Source organism: Canis aureus, chromosome 1 (genome assembly GCF_053574225.1).
Source record: "Canis aureus isolate CA01 chromosome 1, VMU_Caureus_v.1.0, whole genome shotgun sequence".
NCBI classification, from domain to species: Eukaryota; Metazoa; Chordata; class Mammalia; order Carnivora; family Canidae; genus Canis; species Canis aureus.
This window is the reverse complement of record NC_135611.1, coordinates 76,138,346-76,160,591: the sequence shown is the minus strand read 5'-3', so window position 1 is coordinate 76,160,591 and position 22,246 is coordinate 76,138,346. Positions and strand designations below refer to the sequence as shown.

Here is a 22,246-nt window from a genome sequence, read left to right as displayed (position 1 = left end):
ACCCAGGGATCCCTTATTTTTTTATTTCTTTTAATATTTTGTTTATTTATTCATGAGAGACACAGAGAGAAAGAGAGAGGCAGAGACACAGGCAGAGGGAGAGGCAGGCTCCATGCAGGGAGCCCGATGTGGGACTCGATCCTAGGTCTCCAGGATCATGCCCTTGGCTGAAGGTGGCGCTAAACACTGAGCCACCCGGGCTGCCCATGGAATGTTTTTAGACAGGTTGGCAGCCAGAGCAGAACTGACTGCCTGCCTGGGACAGTCCACCGGGCGTCCGAGGTGGGCAGGCTTGTGGGCTGGAGGGAACTGATCACTCTGAGCATGACTCTCTCCTTGCTCTAACTCCCTTCGGTCAGTTTTCCCCTCCAGAACTGACTCCTCATTCATTCCAAATTGCATCATCCAGCCCCTTTGATAGCTGCTCCAGAAGTCAGTTCTCTCCTCTGTGAGGTGTGGCATTTTATTCAAGTCTGAAAGTGGAGGCAAAAGCCAGAAACTTGAAGCATGTTGCTGGTTCCCTAGGATAATCAGGGGCAGCCTTCAGATAGGGCCTGGCAGTCCCCCAGAAAATGACTGATTTATGCCCCAGATGGCATAATGGTGAAGGCCCAAGTGACATTTGTTGGCAGCAATTGCAGCTGAGGTGGAGCACGTAGTTGCCACCTATACTTTTTGTTGTCCTCCCTGAAATTAGCAATGCTGCCTGTACAAAATAAGCTTCTTTGATGGAAGGGTTGCATGTGACAGCAACTGACTGGCTTATTAATTTAATCAAGAACAACTTTTTGAAAAGGAGAAAGCTCTCTGGATAGAAGGGAAGGCTGGGAACCAAACTTAGAAATTGGGAAGTTCTAGAAACTGCCCAAAGGTTTCTTCTACTAGTGCTGCTAAAACTTGACCATCATCATTGTAACTTGCCTGCAATCATTCTGCTCAGGATTCAAATTCCCAGGACAAATTCCCGGGTTGGGCAAGCCAAGGGCAGATGCCTACTCTCTTGGTGTGATAAGGACTTTTCAAGGACCGGGATTTCTATCTTGTCAAGTCTACATACAGCTGTGAGAGAAAACTCCAAAGCAAAGCCCAGTACTATTACAAAGGGCAAAGTGAAAGCTGCATTAACAAAAAGGTCCATTATAATTCACCCCTATTACTATTTTGTTCATATACATATACTTTAAAAAAATACTGCCTGACAGAATGCAGTTATTCTCCATAAAATGAAAAATTCTCACCCCTTCCTCAGGAGATAACTTTATGTCTCATTACTTACTGCATCAAAATCTAAGTCAGGGATGTCTGGATGATGTAGATTTCTGCTCTAGCTGCAGCTCAATTGTCTTAGGTCTTGTCCCTAAAAGCAGAGCCCTAGCCAGGGATTCTTGTTCAAGTAATCCACTAGAGGAATGCTCTCAGGTGAAAGGAAGCCAGGGAAGCAGGACAGGCAGGCAGTGAATCAAGCCATGATTTTGTCACAACTGGAGATGTGTCAGATGGATCCCAGAATTCTGGAATCCGAACTGTACACAGAATTGGTGACAATTTGAAACACAGGTATGAATAAATAATCTACATAAAGAGCCACCTGATCTACCAAGTGAAGGCCCCAACCCAACTGGGGCCACCTCCACTTAGAACTTATGATTTGATTATATATATCTCACCTTTCTTGCTTTTATGGGGACTTCCAGAGCTCTCAAATACCCATATGCTCCTTCTCATATGCTCCCATTCTCAGAGATGGCAGAAAAAAACACATAAATATGCCAAGTTAAATGCAAGTTTGTCTTTTCCAGTTTTAAATGGTCTAATATTAGGAAAATAATTATTGTTAAAGGTCAGACCCCCTATAAGTGCTGTTTTTTCTAAATGGTCTTTCACTACCACCTTTCCAAGACCAGGGAGGTTACTGCACTGCAGGGCTATCTACCTTACAGCCTCTGGCATGCAGTAACCTTCCCCTTCCCCATGGTGAGTCCAAGGCAAGCCCATTAGTACTCCTACTCAACTGGTGTCGTTTTTTTTTTTTTTTTAAGATTTTATTTATTCGTGACAGACACAGAGAGAGAGAGGTAGAGACACAGGCAGAGGGACAGGCTCCATGCAGGGAGTCCGACGTGGGACTCAATCGCCAGGTCTCCAGGATCATACCCTGGGCTGAAGGCGGCGCCAAACCACTAGGCCATCAGGGCTGCCCAACTGGTGTTGCTCTTATGCCGAATGGAATTCAAAGGAAATCCTGTGGAGTAAGCATGTGTGTGTGCCATGTGTAAAAACCTCAGGTCTCTGTACCAAAACACGATACAATTTCTGCCATGCTTTACTAGACCATGTGGTCATAGGGATACTTTGCACAGGGTTCCAAATAGAAGTGAGGCTTAAGACTTCTCTGCTTTTAGCTTCCTGTTTAATCTACCTGGAGTCCCGGCTCTCACTAATCCTGTACTTGTCCAGCCTCAAGATCCCTAGGGAGGTCTCTTGAGGGACCTCACTGGTACCTGCTCTTCTCCGCTGTTCCTAATCTCTTTACTATCAAGATAACTTCTCCCCCTTTTGCTCTGATAAGCCAGCTGTCTTTATGTACCAACCCCCCTGCAATGCTGTGTCTGCTGACACACCATTTATTTCTCTCACAAGTGTGGGGGTTACAGGTCTGAGTTTAGGGAAGCAGGGGGAGAGGCACTGAGTGGGAGGACAGGTTCTGGACATATGAAGTCGCTAGGAAGGCTAAGGTTTGAGGTCACAGGATGGCTGGTGTATCCGTTAACCACAACCCTGTTGCTAGTGTCTGCTGCTCAGCTGACAACAGAACACAAGCCTATAAAAATGTACATCTTAGGGGATCCCTGGGTGGCTCAGCAGTTTGGCGCCTGCCTTTGGCCCAGGGCGTGATCCTGGAGACCCGGGATCCAGTCCCATGTCGGGGTCCTGGCATGGAGCCTGCTTCTCCCTCCTCCTGTGTCTCTGCCTCTTTCTCTATGTCTATCACAAATAAAAAATTTGCATCTTAGATTTCCAATATCCTCAACTCAGATCAGCTCCCCATTTTAAATATTGACAAATGTAAAATACTTCATTTTCTACTATTCCTTTTCCCCCTCAGGTCAGATTTCTTCCCTGACCATATGTGTTGAGGCTTGGTTTGGGCAAATGATGGCTACCTGTCTAGACCAGCTGTCTTTTTAAAAAATTTCCTGAGGAGCACCGGACTGAGAATTTTGGGTCAACAGGCAGTAATTCTCCTAGTTTACAATGTTTCAAACAGGCTTGTGGATGCGTATACATATATGTACACACAATTGGTTTCTGCTTTTCTAAACACCTCTCACAACACTGGTTTTATTGTTACTGGATTGTTTCTCCACATGAACTATTCCTAACCACTGTATCTTTAGGGCCTATCACTGTACCTGTATACCTGGGCACCGAAGAATGCCTGAGTTAAAGAAAACGTAGGGTAACATACTTGTATATCTTACTACACATTCCCATATTTTATATTAGTCATTAATTCAAGCTTGGGAGCCTTGGTAGATCCGTTGGTTGAGCACGCACCCCTTGATTTCAGCTCAGGTCAGGACCTTGGGGTTGGGAGATCAAGCCCTGTGTGGGGCTCCTCACTCAGTGCAGCCTGCTTGTCCTACCCCTGCTCCTCTCCCCACCCTGGCTCATGCATGCTCTCAAGTAAATAAAATCTTAAAAAAACGAACATGAGTTTGTTAAATATGCAGATTCCTGGTACCTCCTTCTACAGATTGTGATTTCAGTGAAACTGAGATGTGGTCCGGATATTTTCATGTTTAACCAGCACCACTGATTTTAAAGGTGGTCCTAGAAATAGTTTGAGAAACACTGATAAAGCTTTCCTTAAGTTCGGTGGCTCCACGAAATAACAGTCCATTTCACCTCAAGCCTGCCAGCAATGGGCAAATCTTGGTAGTAAGTGGGAGATACAAAGTATACTTATGATATACATTTAGCCACGATCCAATCCTTTTCCAAAAAATTGATGGTATTAAACACAAAACCTCCAAACTTTATAAACATCTTCATTGGCCAAAAGAGAAAATGTAATGATTCTTTATCCAGTAGCAATCTTAAGCAAATCACCTTTGTTTTTAGAAAAGTAAGTCCATTTTAAGTACTAACACTGTGAAAAAAACAAGATTGAGAAAAATTACTGTATTCATTTTCTTGTCTCTATGTATTCCAGAAGAATCAGTGATCAGATTTAAGAGTAAACTACTAGAGTATTCGAAGAAATTACTTTAAGTTTCATTTTTTAAAGATTTGAGAGCAAGCACAAGTGAGCACGGATGGAGAATCTGAAAGCAGCTTATGTGGAGTATGGAGCTTGACATGGTGTTCTTCTCATGACCCTGAGATCATAACCTGAGCCAAAACCCAGAGTTGGAGAATGCTTAATAAGCTAAGCCAAATCAGGTGCCCCTAGTCTCATTTAAAAGGCAAACTTAAAATGTGAATTGGTTTTTAAAATCATTCCTAAAAAAATTGGTGCAACCTGGTTTCCAACATGTCTGTTGACATTTTGGTAGTAACTTTATAAGCTCAAAATATTTTAGAAACTGCATTTAAATTTTTGAAGCTTCTATAGATCAAAATATGTACTAATTTCTTATAAAATTGGTTCAACGTTCCATTTTTTGGGTTCCATTTTAATTTAGTGAATTACTTTTCAGTACCAGATAGTCTCCAATCTTTTTTAATTTTTGGTAGTTTATGCTCAAGGTCTGAATTTGTTAGAGAAGGCAAAAATGAAAACCCTTCCAGTTAATAATCCATGTACTTAGAGGACTAACTTTTGAGTATCAATGACTTGAAAATCAGCCAATGCTCTCTGCCAATTACAATAATGGTTCAACTAAAACATTACTTTTCTCTAGGAGACTCATTTCAACAGAATAGGCTATCCTACCCTAAAACCACCCCAACTCACCCATACAAAATACCCAAGGGGTGTGTGTGTGTGCTTAAGTAACATTCATGGGGCGAGGAGAATGTCATTCTCCTTTTGGGAAATTATACTAGTAGCATTCAGTTTAAAGTGCTGTTGTGACACATTTATTTCACTTATCAAGAAAACACTCAATTCCTCTCTCTAAACTTTCACTGAAATTCTGCCTTTAGAGGTTTGCATGCATATGCTACTTATATATATTCCAGGAAAACTACCTACACTTCATCTTCAAGTCCTTTCTCCTAAACTTAAAAAAGAACCGTACTGGGCAGTTGTTGCATTTATCTGTCATTCTTTTCAAAGATTAAAATAGACTAGAGCTATCTTAAAAATTAAGAAACCCAAAATTTCTCAGATGTGAGAACATTACTTATTAAAAAATTGGATAATGACGCTGTGTTCATCATGCTAAACTCCTTACTTTAACAATTGGGATTTTATATTTACCACCCTTACCAGATTTCACTTATAAATTCTAGAAACACACTTCACACGAAAAAAATACAACTTAAGATTACTGTATTTCCTTACAAGAGGAACGTTTGAACAAATTTTACAGGTAGTCAATCAACCCTTGTTCAAATTGGGCACACATCAAATCTAGCATTATGGGAGTTTTATTTATTTGGAAGTGAACTTTTAACTATCCATACAAATGCCAAAATACTACACAAAACATCCACAGGAACTTTTTTTCATCGTTTTTTTGAATTTTTCACAAACATTTCCTACATAATCCAACATACAACAGAGAAATGGTACATCTTTTTCCTTCAATTTGCATACAATGGAAAAACAAGAATATATATATATTTTACAAAGTTTAACTAAGACGCTAGCAGGCTGACAGTTTGTCTATAAGTGAGAAATTATCTAATAAAAAATAATAAGGATTTATTTAGCATCAGTCACTTCCATAACCAAGTATTATTCTGATTAATAAAACTTACTGCCATTAGACTTGTGGCATATACTTATACTATTACTCAATTTGTAGTATTGCTCCCCACCCTTGGTTCTCCTTCACAATTACTAACATAGAAAACTGTTGCAGAGTAGGGGCAAGCATTTGCAAACAAAAAAAAAAATCCCCAGCTTATTATAAGCGTAGATGTGTATGACGGAATTTCTTCCCAAACAATGGACTTTCAAATCATTAATAAATCACCAGAATGGAATTTGCCAAGATATTATGCCTATGTCCAAGAAGAGATGCATTTATTTATATCCAACAGAGGAGCTGAAAATCAAACTTAGTGTTTAGTTTGGGGTGGGTTGGGGAATCCAGCCATTTGAAAAATGACTGCCTTAAAAAAAATGACCACCAAAAATAGGTTCACTAAATTTATTTTAAAAATCATAAAACGTTTCTTACAAAAGAGCATTACATTCTGCACACTGCTCTGAATAGATGCCAGGGACATATGGACTATTGTTACTTTTCCTCCCTGTCCCACCCCCCCCAAAATGTTACAGTGACCACAAAGCAAAGTGTTCACAATAATTACATGGGGGGAATTTTTCTTTTAAACCACCAACAATGAACAAAAATTAAAATTCACTCACTCTGCTGCTGTTTCAAAATTTCAATGTTAGTTTTTGCACGCCCTTCCCCCCCCCACCCTGTTTGTAAGGAACTAAAACATTACATCTGGTGAACAGCAAAGATTTCACTACACCTCAAATGCAGAACACCTATGAAGCAGAGGAATGTTGGCTTTTTAAACAGAAGCAGATAAAAAAAAAAAGATGCAGGACTCCTTCAGTTCTTCACTAGTCTTAGAAAAACTTTCCAGAATACTGCTTCACACTATAAAAAAGAAAAAATATCTTGCATTAGAATCCTTCAACATCTGCATACTGCTTCACACTATAAAAGAAAAGAAAAAAAAGTACGAATTAGAATTTTTGTTCGTAACATCTTAATCAACATTAAGACAATTTCAATGCTAAATTAAAATGATAAATATGTCCATTACAATTAGAAATAAGAATTAAAAACATTAGCAATTATAAAATTAGAGCAATGTAAACTTCAAGAAAAATGAGTAGTAAATCAGACATTAGTAGAGCAGAATTAGGAAAATGAAATTAAAAGTTGTTAATATTTGGTAGAAAAGACGAAGAAATGCCAGTAAGGTGTGAAATGCTGCATTTTACAGCACCAATCATTTGTCCTGTAGAGGCATGGCCTGTGCCATATGGCAGACTGTGATTTGTTGTCGATTTAGTTATCTAAAAACAACAAAATCACTAGTCTTCCACACAGAACTAGACCAACATCCACTGAATCTTCTATATTTTCTACAGGCTCTGTATAATTTATAACAAGTGGTTTTGGCAGCAGTTTTCACCAGAGAAATGAGAAGTTTGCTTGGTTAAGGCTTCTTCCAGCAAGATTAGTATTGAATGTCTTCGTTTTTAGTAAGAAAGCAGAAGAAAATTAAAGCAAAGCTATTAGAATGTTTAGAAGTTAGGTCCCCAAAAGGTTGAGACACCATGGCTTCTAAAAGAAAAACCAATTGAGAAGAAAAGCTTTTTAAAGTTTTAGTATGGGTATGTTAACATAAAGCTAAACTCAAACTGACCTGTTCTGCAGCAAATACTGTGCATTCTGTATCTGGTCCTGTGTTCCTGTAATGGTAATGATCCGATCTTCAGACCCTTCTAGAGGTTCATCAATTTTGATCGAAGCTCCTGACTCATGACGGATTTGCTTAATCCGCTGACCACCTTTGCCAATAATAGATCCAGCCAACTGAAAAGATTTTAAAAACAAGTGTTTATGACATACTTTAAAAATAACTATTACTGGTATTTTCAATGAGTATCAGGAGTATTGACATTTCAATTCATTCTAGGATTACTTATTTAAAAAACCTCTCACCAGTCAAATTTTGAATTATAACGTATTTACAGTGCACATCAGCATTTCCTTTAACAAAAAAGGGGCTTCAGACCCTCTGCTTTTAAAAATAGTACAAGACTCAAACCAGAGAAAGATCTCACTGAAGTCCATAAACAAATTTAATCCTAGGATACAATAGCTTTATTAAAACCTTTTATTAAAAACCAAGAAATGTAAAGAAGAGGATTTATTAAATGTTCCTTGTAACATTACAAGAACATAAAAATTGAACGAATACTTACATCTTTGGGAATAGTTACTTGTGTAGTAATAATAGGTCCACCAAGATCACCATATGAGCCACGACCCCCTGCATAGGAATAATCTGATTTAAATAATGAGCATGAAGTTCATTTAGAAAGCATGAAATAATGTTTTGATTTTATAAAGGAAAAGACTTACCATATCCGGAGCCACCCTAAAAATGGAAAGAAAAAATAAAAAATTACTTTGCCTTCAAAACTATTCTTCAGGTTAATATTCCCAAAATCTTAGTTTAGGAAACTAAAGTCCTCCCATATTCTCCCTAGTATGTTTCAGAAGACAATCCTTGGGGAAGGAAACCCTTCAGGTACATAGCATAGAAACAAAACGTTGTAGGAGGGGAACTAAAACATGGACAAGTAGGCAAGCATTTAAAATTATTACTGATATGAATACAAACACCCATGATACTCAACCTGTGGTTCATAAGCCATCTGCCATTCTGATGGGCTCCATGTATCTATTGCAGAGTCCCAAGTTTCATCAGCACTGAAACCAACCTGTGTCAGAGACAGAACTATTAACATAATCTATACTGTGTTTCAGCTACAGAGCTACCACTTTCATATGCCCAACTTCTATTTCACATCACTAAACATGTATTGTTGGCAACAAATCACATATTCTCACAAACAAAAATGGCTCAATAAAGTCTTAATGTTCCAATAAACAACTGAAATGATTTAACTAGTCATTAATCATCTTCAACAAGATGTCAACTACATGATTTAAAAAACAAAACAAAAAAAAGAGTTCTTACTTACCATGCCATCGTAGCGGTCTCCAGGTCTTCCTCTTCTGTCATAGGCCATGAGATCCCTGGAAACACATAGCAATTGTTGTAATCTCAGCTTATTTACATGTCACACATACCAAACAAACATCTACCATATCTACCCATAAAGTGAAAAGTCTTATAGATTAAGAATGTGTGGATGGAGAAGAAACTTACCCTCCTCTAGGTGGTGGTGGAGGAGGAAGAGGAAGATTCCGAGCTCTACTACCACCCCGGCCACCTCTTCCAGGAGGTGGAGGAGGAGGTCCTCGGCGAGGGCTCATATCGTCATAATCTCTTCTGGATGGAGGCATAGGACGCCCACCCCGACCAGGAGGCATTCTGTCAAAACCACCTCTCCCCCGCATGGGAAATCCCACAGGGCGTCCACGGCGGTCATCAAACATCATTGTAAAGCCACCATAATCGTAGGTTTCATCATAAAAATTGGGATCATAAGGCTGTGCACGTCCTTTGATGGGAGACTAAAACAAAAATATAGCAATGTTACAGATCGAAGGAAAAGAGCCTTGTTTCATATCAACAAGCTGAACATTTCAAATCCTTTATTTTTCCTGAGAGGTATTGGTGGCAGGGAAAGGAATCTAGGCAAAAGTTAATAGTAGGAAGGAAAGGATTTTTAAAAAAGCAGTATTTTTGGTGTGTTTTAGCTGCCTGCTTTTCTCACTCCATCTCAAGAGACTACAACCCCATTCACACATTCCAAAAAGGGGTCTGTAAAGAACAAAGTAACCATCTCAAAGGCTGAGGGGACCAACATGTTATCTAAGCCTGTAATTCACACTAAAGCATATCAGTCTGGAAGCTGTGCAATGTAGTACTATAGAGAATTATAGAAGCTTCATTTGAAGGACCAAAGGTATTAAAAATTCTCACCAATGATCAAAAGACCCTCTCTCAAAGAATTTTTAAATGAGTAAGGACAAATAACTATTTGCCTCAACATTGCGTAAACAGCTTAGAATAAAATAAAACATTAGTTACACGAAATTAAATGTAAAAAAAGTATTCCGAAGATACCTCTGATATAAGATCAAGGATGATCTTGATGCACTCTACCACCCTATCAGGTTTTCCTCCAATAAGAACAACTCTGTCAGTGGAATGAGGACAGCATTCCTGGAAAAGCTTGATTGTTGTCTGTGTGTTCTAAGTTTACAAAAAAACAAGAAATATTAGTTAATCAGAAGAAAAAAAAGATTTCCTGGGTTCAGATAAATTTACCTTCACAATCAGGACCCCTCCCCCCCCCAATATAAAAACCCTGTTAGTAACTCTAGGACTTTGCCATGGTATTGGCAGAAGAACTTGCCCCAGCATGTCCAGGCCTTTGTTATACTTTAAAAGCAAATTAGATAAAAACAGAAGTAATGGGGAATTTTGAGGAAACTCCAAAAGGGGGGGGGGGGGGGGGGACGAGAAGCCTACTGACCCAGCTCTATACAGAGTACTATTCTTTAGTACGGCAGGAAAAGAAAATAAAACACTGCTTTTACCTCTCGAAGTTCTTTGATTTTAGCACCTTTGACCCCAATAATTCCTCCTGCCAGACTCTGATGAATCAACAGTCTCAACTCGCAGTCAAAGTCACTTCCTTTATAGTGTTGGTACTGCAGAGGGAGAGTTATAAAATTTTAGTCCCGAATTAAGGAATACTCAAAAATACACACTTATCTGCTATAAGCATGACAATATACTGTTGCAGTGAGCAACCTGAATTTATATTTCAATAACTTTACCAGTTATGTGCTTATTATCCTCAATAGCCAGGCCCAAAAAGGACATTCTGCACCACCTTAAAAAACTATTTTATTTTCAGGTCCTGCAACACCATACCCACACTGCAGCCATTTAGCATGTCGCTGTTACCACAAAATTATTATCAACATTCAAATAACACCATAATAAAAATGACTGCAAAGCACTTTGCAAATGTAGTTAATTCCCACTGCAGCATGGAGCAGGGTCAACAGTGAGTTGTAAGACCATTCATTTATCATGTTTTTAAGCCTTTTTCTAGAGATGGGAAAGTACACTATGTTAAAAATAAAATTGATCCTATGGGCCAGGCTCCATACTTCAGTGGGGTTCAATGGCACTATGACATACATTTAAGCATTCCACAGCATCAGATTCGAGCGGGAGCTGGCTGGTTGCAGTGGGTGATGGCAACTGCAGGCCCTGAAAGTAGAAAAATAAGAGTAATAGGTTAAGTGTCTAGTGTGATCAGGCTATTGTCGCATATATTGGTAAAGCTACTACAACACATTTCGTATCTATACCATTACATGAGAAATTGCTTTATCTACTCTTAAGAATCAACATGTAATTTTTCTATACATCCAGCAAATACTGTAATAGAATTAAAATCCGTAACTAGATCAAACACAGTCCTTTCCGACAGTCCACAATCAGTATTTTAATTTAAAAAACATATCTGTAACTACAGCCCATTAAATACATACTACACTCATGTGCAAGACACAAGTAGTTTATATTTACTCTGGAGTGGCCAGACTACATTAAAAAAATTTTTGAGATCACATTTTAAAACAAGCTATAGAATAGTAATCCTGCACATTATATAAAACACTGCTGCTACAAACTGTTACAGCCACTGACTCTCCACCTCCCCCCATTAAGCCCCAATAAAACATTTAAAAAGCCCCCAATTGCCAAATACATTAAAAAAAATATAGCACCTACCTCTTCCAAGGTAGGGATGATTTTCTTCAGAATTTCTCCAATTGTCTCAATATCAGCACTGATACTCAATATGCTGTCAAACATCACAAATACCAGATAGTACAAAAAAGGTGAAAAAGAAAAATGAGTTTTGTGTTCATCACCAGTAGTCATACAAACTTTTACAGAGAAGTAACATACAATTATTTAATCTCCCCATTTAAAGTAGCCTATTTATAGATTTTTCACATGCATTTTGTTTTATGCCCAATACAGACATGATAACAATATTAGGAGACTTGCAGAGAGACAGAGAGAATGGGCTCTTGGAAGGGCTCAGATTAAGTGGGCAATAAATTGACCAGAACTGAAGCAGAGTCGAATATTTATGTTCCCCGCCACCACTAAGTTAATTAAGGATACCCTCGCTGTTAACATTGGTAAAACTGGCACACCTTCTCTTAGGCAAAAGTGGGGGAATATGCAAGTGGTGAACATTATATTTGGAGTAAGGTTATGGATACCAGTTAGAAATTAGATCACTAATGGGCTCTGCAAGAAAACAAATACAAATGCAAGACAAAACAAAGACAACACAAATGAGAAGTGAAGGAAAGTGAACCAGAGTTAGCATTTCATCAGAAAAAATTATGAACAGGCAATGTTGGGAAGCAAGGTGGGCCACAAAGACAGAGCGAGAGACTACTTTGGTAACAATTTGATTTACAATGCAGCAAATATGCAACACTTGAAGCTGTGCTCCTTCCATCGAAATAAAATTAGTGGATCGTTTGGGTGGGCAACTCACGGTAAAAGTTCAGTGACAAAAAGACTTAATGGGGAAAATAAGACAGAAACTTGAAAAACAATACACCGTCTAAAGGGGATACTATTTAATTATATAAAAGGCAGGTAATAAAATACATTTCTCTCTTTCTAATCAGGCAGTGAGGCATAAACTGTTGGGACATACCGCTCGGGGCCACTGCTGTCTGGGACTGAAACACTGGCATTGTACTGCATTGGTCATTGGCGTTCGTGGATGTTGGCATTGGGCATGGGCATTCAATCAGAAGTTGTCAAGTATGGTACCCGTTTGGCAACGAGCACATTTTTGGGCATAGCCAACCAGGGTTTTCACATGGGCGTTCAGGGGCGGATGGGCCAACGTCATGGTGGGCAACGCAGGGGTAAGTCGATCCAGTACATGGGCAACGGAGATATATGGCCAAAAAAACAAGGAGAGGGAAAAGGGGGAAAAGCAATAAATTTTAATTTAATACAAACTATACTCATACTCTCAATTAATGAAACAAGCTTAAGTTGTTCTGAAGACTAACACAATAATGGACTTCTCTATATCTGACTGTGGCTTAACATTTAAGGACCTTAAATGATGGTACTATTTTTTTTTTTTTTTAAACAAACGATGTTTCAGTAGCAGGCTGGCTCATGAGGGTAGACACAAAACCTGTCATGACTCAGTTCACTGAAATTCTTGAGGAAATGGGGAAATTAATAACCCAGATAATTATATAGAACATCTGGATTAAGAGGAGAGAGGTTTATAAAAGACAAAACAAAAATTCCCACACCACCAAAAACCCTAACTCTTAAAAAAGACCAGTTTGGTTTCCTGGAGGTTTAAAACGCATTCCTAGATCCTAGCAGGCAAGTCAAAATTTAAACAAAATTTCAAGTTCAGTTTACAAGAGGAACATACAAAGATCTGCGACCAAGAGAGAAATGAAATACTATCAAATAAGTATTCAACACAAAGTTATTATTTGCCTCAACTTTAGCAAGGAAACATTAAAAGAGTGTGTACACTATGAGAAAAAATTTAGGAATTTTGGTGTAGCCAAGTCCTAGATAAATGCTCACTTCTGGTGATACCAACATTTAATGTGTCTAATCACAAGAGTCAACCCACTATATAATATGAAGACTCAAATCACTGGCATTGACAAATGGTTTCCCAATTATAAGAATAAGTTGTCTATTCTTTACCCATATTTAAATCATGCAACCTCAACATTAATATCTGTGCTCCATGTGCAAGCTGTTAAACAGATGGACGATTAAAAAAAGGAAATAAAAGTTTCTGAGTTTAATCAGCCACCTGCAATGGTTTTGATATACTATAATTGATTCACACATGGTAAATGGTGCAATTAAGGGTCTTTACACTGTTATTATTTCTAATTAAAATGTTATCTTGAAGTGAGGAATTTGGTGGAAAGTTATTAGAAAGTGAAGAGGTTTAATACAGACCCCCCCCCTTCCCAAACTCAATCTGGGCTTCGTTAAATCAGGAATGGCAAACCTTGAAATCATCTATGTAATCAATTATTACAAATGGCTTGAAACTAGACTATTAAATGATTTCTATGATGCAAATCTTTAAATTTCTACACACATAAACTGAAGCTGCTTGTGTAGTAGTTTAAACTCTTTAATACTTACGTCTGTACGGAGAGCCTTAATATTCTTGCCTCCTTTTCCAATCACTGCCCCAGCATTCTGGAGAAGATAAAAAAACAAAAAAGCTTACTTTTCCCTTTCCTTATGTTAATATGCCTTTCTATGCTCTTAACTGCAGCAAAGAACAAAAACCCTCTAACCTCCCTTTTTGGGCGACAGAACTGAAAATCTATCTGGAGGTAATCAAAATCAAAACCATCAGGTAAAAAAAGAAAAAAAAAAAAATCAAGAGTCTATGTGCTTTGGGGACCAAACAACCAAGACAGCTTTGGATTTTTCAGCATGCCAAAAATTACATGAAGCATAAAAGTTAAGCATTGATTAATTTTACAGTTTCCTTCTGACAAAAAAATAACTTAAACGTATTAGATACCCTCACACTGTTACCAACTATGTTTTCCCTACAATGCAATCAAGGTATAAACTTTAATCCATCAATGCCTTAAGCATCACCCTACTCTGACCTGTACGGACTCACTATATTAAGTGTTTTTAACTATTATCAAAATAACGTGGCCTACAAATCTGTTTGGAAAAGGACACACTAATCTTTATATTCTTCAAACTGTAAGGTTTACACTGATTCCCAGAGAGCCAAACCATAACTAATTTTAATTTCTACTTTAAGTAGAACCAACCTCAAATTTTTGAGAACAAAATTTATACCTTGCTCTGAAGCAAAATGCGTAGTTCAACCATCTCATCAGTGTTTCTAGATCTTTTAAAAGCTTGTTCCTCTTCCATATCTTCTGCAGGGCGTTTACCTACAAATTAGTTCAGATTTCAAAAAAGCACTAGTTACTATAAGAAAAAGCACCTTTATTTCAATTACATTTTAGTTTCAACCCATTGGTCAGAGAAAGCAGCTCGATTCTGTTTGGAGTTTTGCTAACTCAATCAAAGCACATTCCCTCCCAATAACACTTTCTAAACACAAAACAATGGGACAAAATACTTCAAAGGATTGATGGTTGTAAAATGCAAGTAAATAGTATTTTTATCGTCTGTAAAGGTTACAGCCATTAATGCATATGACACTCATGTCTACTTCATAAATAAGAATCAAGAGATAGCTGAGTGGGATGTCAGACTAAACAGTTCTAAATAATGAAACAGAATGGAAAATACAGTAATTGTTAAAATTAAAATCTCTCACCAAATTCACCATTGGTTTCGGTGTTGGGGAAGGTTTCCTCTGGCTGTTCAGTTTCCATTTTCGTGTATCAAATGGACACACCAATCTGTTGAAAAATAAAGAGACTTGTACATTTGGTTTATTGCAAAGTAAGCTTTGTGTCTCACTGAATAATAATAAAAAAGGCAAAGAAATGACTGCTTCTAGAACGTACCAGGTATTATATATGCTTGCAGAGCAGAACTGAAGTGTTCTGGGCGGGACCAACTGACACCCTAGTGCTGCAGTAGCCTATAAAAACCAACATAAATCAGTTTTGCCTTTTGGTTATTACTGAATACTAGTTAACAGCGATTTGAATACAAACTAAACAGCTCTTCCTAAAACTGGGTCTTATACTCTCAAATGATTGCCTTAAGACAAACCAAAAACCACAGGACCCTATCTCATTCTTTGTAAAAAGAAAACCAAATTTTTAGCCACTGGACAGTCTCACCACGGCAACTAATTGTTTACACAATACAGAGAAGACGAAGTCTGGACGACGTAAACCCCAAAGCCTTCAATTTTGTCCCCAAAGGTGTACGTTTATAGATACAAAATCAGCTATGCTGGAATTTTAAATTGCGCGTGGCTTTGTATCTTCCCATTGGTGACCTGAAAGGCCAGTCTCTGAAATCTCTAACTTACAAGTATGAAGGCAAATTCAAGCTAGTATATCCCACAGTCAGGTCAATGTACCGGAGAATTAAATCTTAAAACTTCATACAGGATCAGACCCCCCAACTGCTAGTATTACTCGATTATTCAAACAGCCGATAAAGCCCTAAAACGCTAATATTGTCACCGTAAGAATATCTTAAGTTAGGTTAAAAGTCTATAACCTGACAATCAGACCCTCTAGCGCGAGCGATTGGACCGCCGACAACCTTTCGCCAGCCCTCAAGGGCTAGTCTCTGGTAGGAAGGCGACAGCCTCAAGCTACATTTATGCCTCCCGATCTTCCATACCGTTTGTCGATAAACCTCTCTTCCAACGACTAACTGAAACGCTACCCTCACCGCCATCGTTTAACTAAATGTTCAGGCACGATGAAGATTTACATTAAGGAACTCCAAGGACAGCGGGCTCCATTCGTAAGGAAAACGTTGCCGCGGTTCACCGTTCAACTCTTTTAGTTACCACTCCTCAAACCGCAAAAAAAAAACGCTAAATACGGGCGCGACCAGCCGAACGCGAACGTGCCCCGGCCCCGCCGCCGCGCAGTACCGGAGATCCGCCACAGCCCAGGAACAGGAGTTCAAAGAGCCGAAGGCGAGAGCAGAAGCGCCGCGAAGCTCTTCACCCGGACCCGACAGGAAATGGCGGCCCGCGTAATGGCGACTACGTGCTACTAGGCGGAGCCGAGCGCGGACCCCCTCCCCCACCCACCACGCGGTCCCGAGATCTCATCCCCCGCACCCTCCCCCCACAGCGGGAGAGACAAAGCAACGGAGGCAGCCTCCACCATTCCATCTCCCCCACTCCAGCTCCAAGCCCGGGCCGGGAGGGCCTAGTGCGCTGGGACCCACACAAAGAGAGCGGCGGCGTCCTCCACCGCCCTCGGGTCCCGCCCGCCGGCCACTTCGCCTTCCTACACAAGATGTCTAGTTCTGAAAACTACAAAACTACCGATCATCCTACAGACACATGCCTCACAAATCCTCGAAGCCTCTTAACCCCACAGCTCGGACTGCGGATATACGCTCAGGGAAATGGCGGAGGTGGGGGAGGGGAAACCGGGCAACGTTCCCTCTCAGAGAACCCGCCAACCATCAAGCAGCCCCCAAACGCCTCCCGCAAGCGGCAAACTTGGTCTCGGACCCTCGTCCCCGCGCGCCGTTCATCCAGCCCCGCTCCTCACCGCGCGAGGCCGCCGTCCCTGTGCCGCCGCGCCACCTCGCCGCCTCAGCCGGTCACAGCTAGACAGAGAGCGAGCGCAGGCCCCCGCCGCCTGCCCCCGCCTCCCCGCGCTCCCTACCCCGCCGCCGAGCCCAATTGGTTGCCCGGGGTTTAGCGGTGGCGCGAGGGCAAAGTGATTGGCCCAAGGCCGTGTCAATCAAAGCGCCGAAGGAGGCGACGCCACGCCTCGCGCCGGCGCCTCCCTTTAGGTTGTGAGGCCGCTACGGGCCCGAGGAAAGCCGGGCTTGAAAGAAGCCAACGCAGCCTTTAGGGAGGCCAAACCCATGCCTGAATCTATAATACCCTAGCGCCAAAAGCCCCAATTACCTATAGGCCGCAAAGAAGCGGGACGTAGGCGAGACGTCGAGGTTGCAGCAGCTGAGAAACAGAGGATAATGGCGTCCGCAGTGCTTTCGCCTGGAGCGCCCTCCTCCTTTCTCGTTCGCGCACTCACTAGTGGCAGAGGGGAGGGAGGAGGAAAGCCTCTCGCGAGAACTGAGGGCTATCTGGTTCACGCGCACTTGGGAGGGGGCTGAAGGAATTTTAGGTTTGGAGGAGGGGCGTGAGCGCGCGGGAAATCGGGCGGGAAGCGAGAGGGGGGAAAAAAAAGGCTTAGGGCGCGAGCCTGTTGGTTCCTGTTCTCAGTCGCGCGGCCCGGGGACCGCTGTTGCGCGAGAGGAAGGCGGGACGCCCAGGTCAGTGGTAGGCCCAGACGAATGCCCCGGTTTCCACAGTCCACACTTGCGGCTCCCTCCCGCCGCTCGGGCCGCTTTCCGCCTGGTGGTGAATGCGGCCCGCCCGCTGGGTAGCCCCGCTGTTTGTAACGGGTCGCAGCGCCTGGCAGGCGCGGCCCGGTCGCGGCGCAGCAGGCGGTGTGCGGCTCGCCATCAGCCGTCCGCTCTGGCGGGATCCCGGAAGACGCGGGCCGGCCTCGCAGTCCCGGAGACTGGCCCCTTCGCCCCAGGCTCTGTGCCGGCGCTCCCCGGAGACCCCAGGCGCTTTCACGCGCGTCCGGGCGAGACCGTTCTTTTTCCCTCTGTTTCTTCTTAATCCCTTGCCCCGCCCCCATTTTTGTGAATGGGGCCTGTGAGGAGAGTATTTTGTGGTGTCGTCGCTGCAGCTTCTCTGTGAGGTGTTGCATTCTGTCTCCCCAAATGAATGCAAACGGCGCAGTAAGTGGTACACGTCCGAATCCTTCGCATCCGGCTGTTCATCCCTCCGTCTGAGGGAGTGTCGGGAGTCGGCTGTGAAGGAAACGGACCCACAATGTCGTAGCCTAGTCAAGAGCGTACTTGTGCGTTGGGTTACTTGTAAGGCCCCGTGCCCAGCTCGGAGAACTTCTTTTGTTAAGGGACTGGGAATTGGTGACGACTCTGGAAAGTGGCCTGGCCGCTGCCAGTGTCCCCAGCCTTCACCCACAACCCCACATACGTGTTGAAGCATAAAATGTTATAATTTACATGTGCAATTAAGCCCACCGTTAGGAGAATGCAGATATATACGTTTTGTAGTGTGAATTTGTGCTGACTCATCCTCTTGTAACCTTCCTTTTTTTTTTTTTTTAAGATTTTATTTATTTATTCATGAGAGACACAGAGAGAGGCAGAGACCTAGCCAGAGGGAGAAGCAGGCCCCCTGCGGGGAGCCCCAGGACCTGGGGGTCATGACCTGAGCCAAAGGCAGCCGCTCAACTGCTGAGCCACTCAGATGTCCCTCCCCATCCTATCATAACTTGATTTCCCTCTTGAATAATTCGCAAAGTGGATGTGACCAGCATTGTTTTATTGTATAATTGTGTTCATCCATTATCTTTTACTTGCCTAATTAGGGAGAAACTCTTGTTTGGGGGAACTGTGGACTTCAGGAAGCATGAACATTTACTGGCTTGGAGGATAGTTAAATAATGTTAGAACACAGCATCTAGGATTGTGAAGTATATAGGTCCCTTTAAATGTGATGTGTTTTTGAATGCCCCACCTTCCCCCCATAAAGAGCCTGTCTATGAAAAGTCTTGTTGGGAGGTAATACTTAGTTCACAGTTTGGTTCTACCTTACATGGTGCAGGTCTTTTTTTTTTTTTTTTCCTTTTTTTCCTTAGAGGCAGACACACAGGCAGAGAGAGCTGCAGGTCTTTCTTAAATATTTGACTAAGAATTGATACCGGTTTGTAGGGGTTGTGAATTTTTGGATTATAGAGATTTAATCTGCCAGTCAGGATTTGCAATATTAAATTGCTGTTTGACACCTGGTACACGTCACTATCACTTATAAGGTACTGAACTGATGCTTTCTTTCAAGCTAGTATTTCTGGTGTAGCCATCATTTTCTGCCTTGAGAAAGTGAAGAGAAGTAAGACAAAGTAAACAGCCCTATCAATGAACTTCCTCCTCCCAGTTTCACTGTCTTCTGACTGGGCCCTAACTGGTGAAAGCTGTTACTGACCTTTTTTTAGATGTCATTGCCAGATGGGTTTTTTTTTCCCTTCTTTTTCCACATGTTTCCTCGTTTTAATTCACTTTTTAGGTGTACTTTTTAAATAACAGTAAGGTCTGCCTTTTCACCATTTTTTTCATCCTCTGTTGTTTTCAACTAAACTACTGTATTGTACTTTTGTTCATTCAAGGATTGCCAACTTGATGGATGCATTCAGTGCCTCCTCTCTTGTATAATGAATTTTATGGTTATTTTGAACTCTCAGTGAATTTAGAGCTAGTATTTACTTTACTTTAGTTAAACCAACAATTGAGATTGTACACTAGGCAGCTGGATGATTTTTTTTTAAGATTTTATTTATTCATGAGAGACACAGAAAGAGGCAGAGACAAAGGCAGAGGGAGAAGCAGGCTCCATGTAGGAAGCCAGATGTGGGACTCCATCCCTTGGACTTCAGGAACATGCCCGAGCCAAAGTCAGGCGCTCAGCCACCCAGGGGTCCCCAGCTGAATGATTATTTGAAATATTGTAACTACCATTTCCTGAGTTCTTCACTATGTGTCTTAACCTTGTGCTGGCAGTTTAAAGCTTACAACAGTCCTACAAGTAAATTGTGGTTATCTTTGTCTCATGGATAAGAAAATTAAGACTGAGAAGAAACGTGTCTGAAGTCAACATGGCAGATGTAGGATTCAAGCTGCTAAACCTAGTCTCTGTCTTTTCCTTAGGGTAGGTTATGGAGGATTCACAAACAGCGCCACCGATAACTTCTAATTTCAGTCACTGGGTACAACACGCCCCCCCCCCCCCAATTTTCAGAGAATACCTTCTCAAAATTTTGAAGTTATTCCTAATGAGTTAAGACACACACTTTTATTTTTTAGATGAAGCTAGTGTAAACATGGAGTGGTGATGATTTCAGTATTTGTTAGTGCTTTTAAGTCTCAGCTATCTGTTTAATGCCATGTACAATGTCCAAAAGGATAGTACTTCTGCCTTTTGTTTAGTTTTTAAACAATTGGAATAGCTGAGGCCAATTGAAAATCTCCCCCCCCCCCCCTTTTTTTAATTTGAGAGAAAGCAGAGAGAGAGAGCAGGAGTTGAGGGAGATGGGCAAAGGGGGAAGCGGGCTTCCGTCTGAGTAAGGAGCCTGCTGCGGGGCTTAATCCCAGGACCCTAGTATCATGACCTGAGCCGAAGGCAGACACTTAACCGATTGAGCCACCCAGGTGAACTGAAAATTAACTTATAGATCCAATAGGTCTAAGTCTTTGTGGTGAATAATAGGTTTTACCTACTCTATTCTTTCCTGGTCAGTTCCTGCAGTGAAGAACTTAAATGTAGAGTATTGTGTTTAGTGTGTATAAAATCAGTTTTTTAGAAAACACTTTTTTTCATGATTCTAAAATTAATGGGGATTAAGATATATGTAATTTTGTATCTGGCTTTTTTTGTAACTAAATTATAAATGTATTTTCATATTCAATAGAGCTTTAGAAATTTTTTTTTAAAGACAATAACCGTTCATCTCACAGATCCAACATAGTGTAATTTTTACCCCCGTTGAACATTTTGATTGTTTCTGTTTTTTTCCATACTATACAGTGGTAAACACTCTGGCATGTAAATATTTGTCCTCCTTTTGATTATTTTATTAAGATTCATTTGGGAGAGTAAAAGAAGTGATCATATGTTATGAACATTTTTTTTCCTTTTTAAAATATTTTATTTATTTATTCATGAGAAACACAGAGAGAGAGAGAGGCAGAGACACAGGCAGAAGGAGAAGCAGAGGGACAAGCAGGCTCCATGCAGGGAGCCCGATGTGGGACTCCATCCTGGGTCTCCAGTATCACGCCCTGGGCTGAAGGCGGCGCTAAACCGCTGAGCCACCTGGACTGCCCCATTTTTTTTCTTTTTAAATGATTTTTTTAAAAAAAGATTTTATTTATTCATGAGAGAGAGACAGAGACAGAGACACAGGCAGAGGGAGAAGCAGGTTCCATGCAGGGAGTCTGACGTGGGACTCAATCCTGAGTCTCCAGGATCTCGCCCTGGGCTGAAGGTGGTGCTAAACCGCTGACCCACCTGGGATGCCCTGTTAGGAACATTTCTTAATGTACAATTTTTTATTTTTTATATTTTTATTATTTATTCATTTTAATGTACAGTTTAAAAAGCATACTTTTCCATATTTTTTTTCTTTTTTAGACAATGTGTTCTTGAGGACTAGGGGCTGTTCACTGTGTATGAGCAGTTGGGAGATAGTATTCCCTAGCTCACACCTCCCCTCTAGGTTGTTTCTACCTGCAGTGACTATGATTGCTCAATTTCTCCAGAAAGACAGGAAGGAAAACTTTAAGAATTCTCAGGAGGAGTAGATGCAAGTAATATAGTTAATTAAATTATTAAAAGGCTTGGTTATTGAAACCCAGTCTAATCTTTATAATAAATATAGATCCTATGTTACAATACTTTTTCCATTTAATTAAATTTGTAAATAAAATTTACTTTCTAACCTGTAGAAAACATCCTATTATATATAGAATTCTTTTATTTATTACAACTAAAAAAAAAAGATTTTATTTACTTATTTATGAGAGAGAGAGAGAGAGAGGC

At 40.9% G+C, this 22,246-nt stretch overlaps 2 protein-coding genes across 21 annotated transcripts in view; one reads left to right on the top strand and one right to left on the bottom strand.

Annotated features, from left to right (window-relative positions):
- Window positions 1–5,483: 5,483 nt before the first annotated feature.
- HNRNPK (heterogeneous nuclear ribonucleoprotein K) lies at window positions 5,484–17,681 on the bottom strand. Of its 13 annotated transcripts, none has more exons than XM_077905201.1 (17): window positions 17,522–17,681; window positions 15,468–15,544; window positions 15,275–15,359; window positions 14,785–14,882; window positions 14,101–14,157; window positions 12,608–12,651; window positions 11,656–11,728; window positions 11,059–11,130; window positions 10,446–10,559; window positions 9,970–10,098; window positions 9,106–9,413; window positions 8,918–8,972; window positions 8,570–8,653; window positions 8,292–8,307; window positions 8,132–8,214; window positions 7,570–7,739; window positions 5,484–6,851 (listed from the first exon to the last, which is right to left on the bottom strand). In XM_077905201.1, the coding sequence occupies exons 3-17, from the start codon at window positions 15,330–15,332 to the stop codon at window positions 6,818–6,820; spliced, it is 1,395 nt and encodes a 464-aa protein (XP_077761327.1). In that variant the 5' UTR covers window positions 15,333–15,359; window positions 15,468–15,544; window positions 17,522–17,681; the 3' UTR covers window positions 5,484–6,817. The 13 variants fall into 13 exon arrangements, with proteins under 13 accessions (XP_077761327.1, XP_077761378.1, XP_077761389.1 ...); XM_077905252.1 differs by having other exon boundaries at window positions 5,484–6,791; XM_077905263.1 differs by having other exon boundaries at window positions 8,132–8,199.
- The window catches only part of RMI1 (RecQ mediated genome instability 1), an 18,597-nt gene continuing 13,348 nt past the window's right edge, over window positions 16,998–22,246 (top strand). For 3 of the 8 annotated variants that reach the window (XM_077905157.1, XM_077905134.1, XM_077905144.1), the window contains exon 1: window positions 17,704–17,889. The gene's annotated coding sequence lies outside the window, so the exon portion shown is untranslated. Of the gene's footprint in view, window positions 17,017–17,703; window positions 17,890–18,210; window positions 18,367–22,246 lie in introns of those variants that run through there. The other 5 variants (XM_077905124.1, XM_077905105.1, XM_077905096.1 and 2 more) reach the window with 4 other exon arrangements.

Coding starts and splice junctions, on each gene's coding strand:
- HNRNPK (XM_077905200.1), bottom strand. CDS start 15,332: ATGGAAACTGAACAGCCAGAGGAAACCTTCCCCAACACCGAAACCAAT. Junction 14,883..15,274: donor CGAAACCAATGGTGAATTTG/GTGAGAGATTTT, acceptor ACTAATTTGTAG/GTAAACGCCCTGCAGAAGAT. Junction 8,215..8,553: donor ACAGGTTGAGTATCATGGGT/GTTTGTATTCAT, acceptor TATTTAAATCAG/ATTATTCCTATGCAGGGGGT.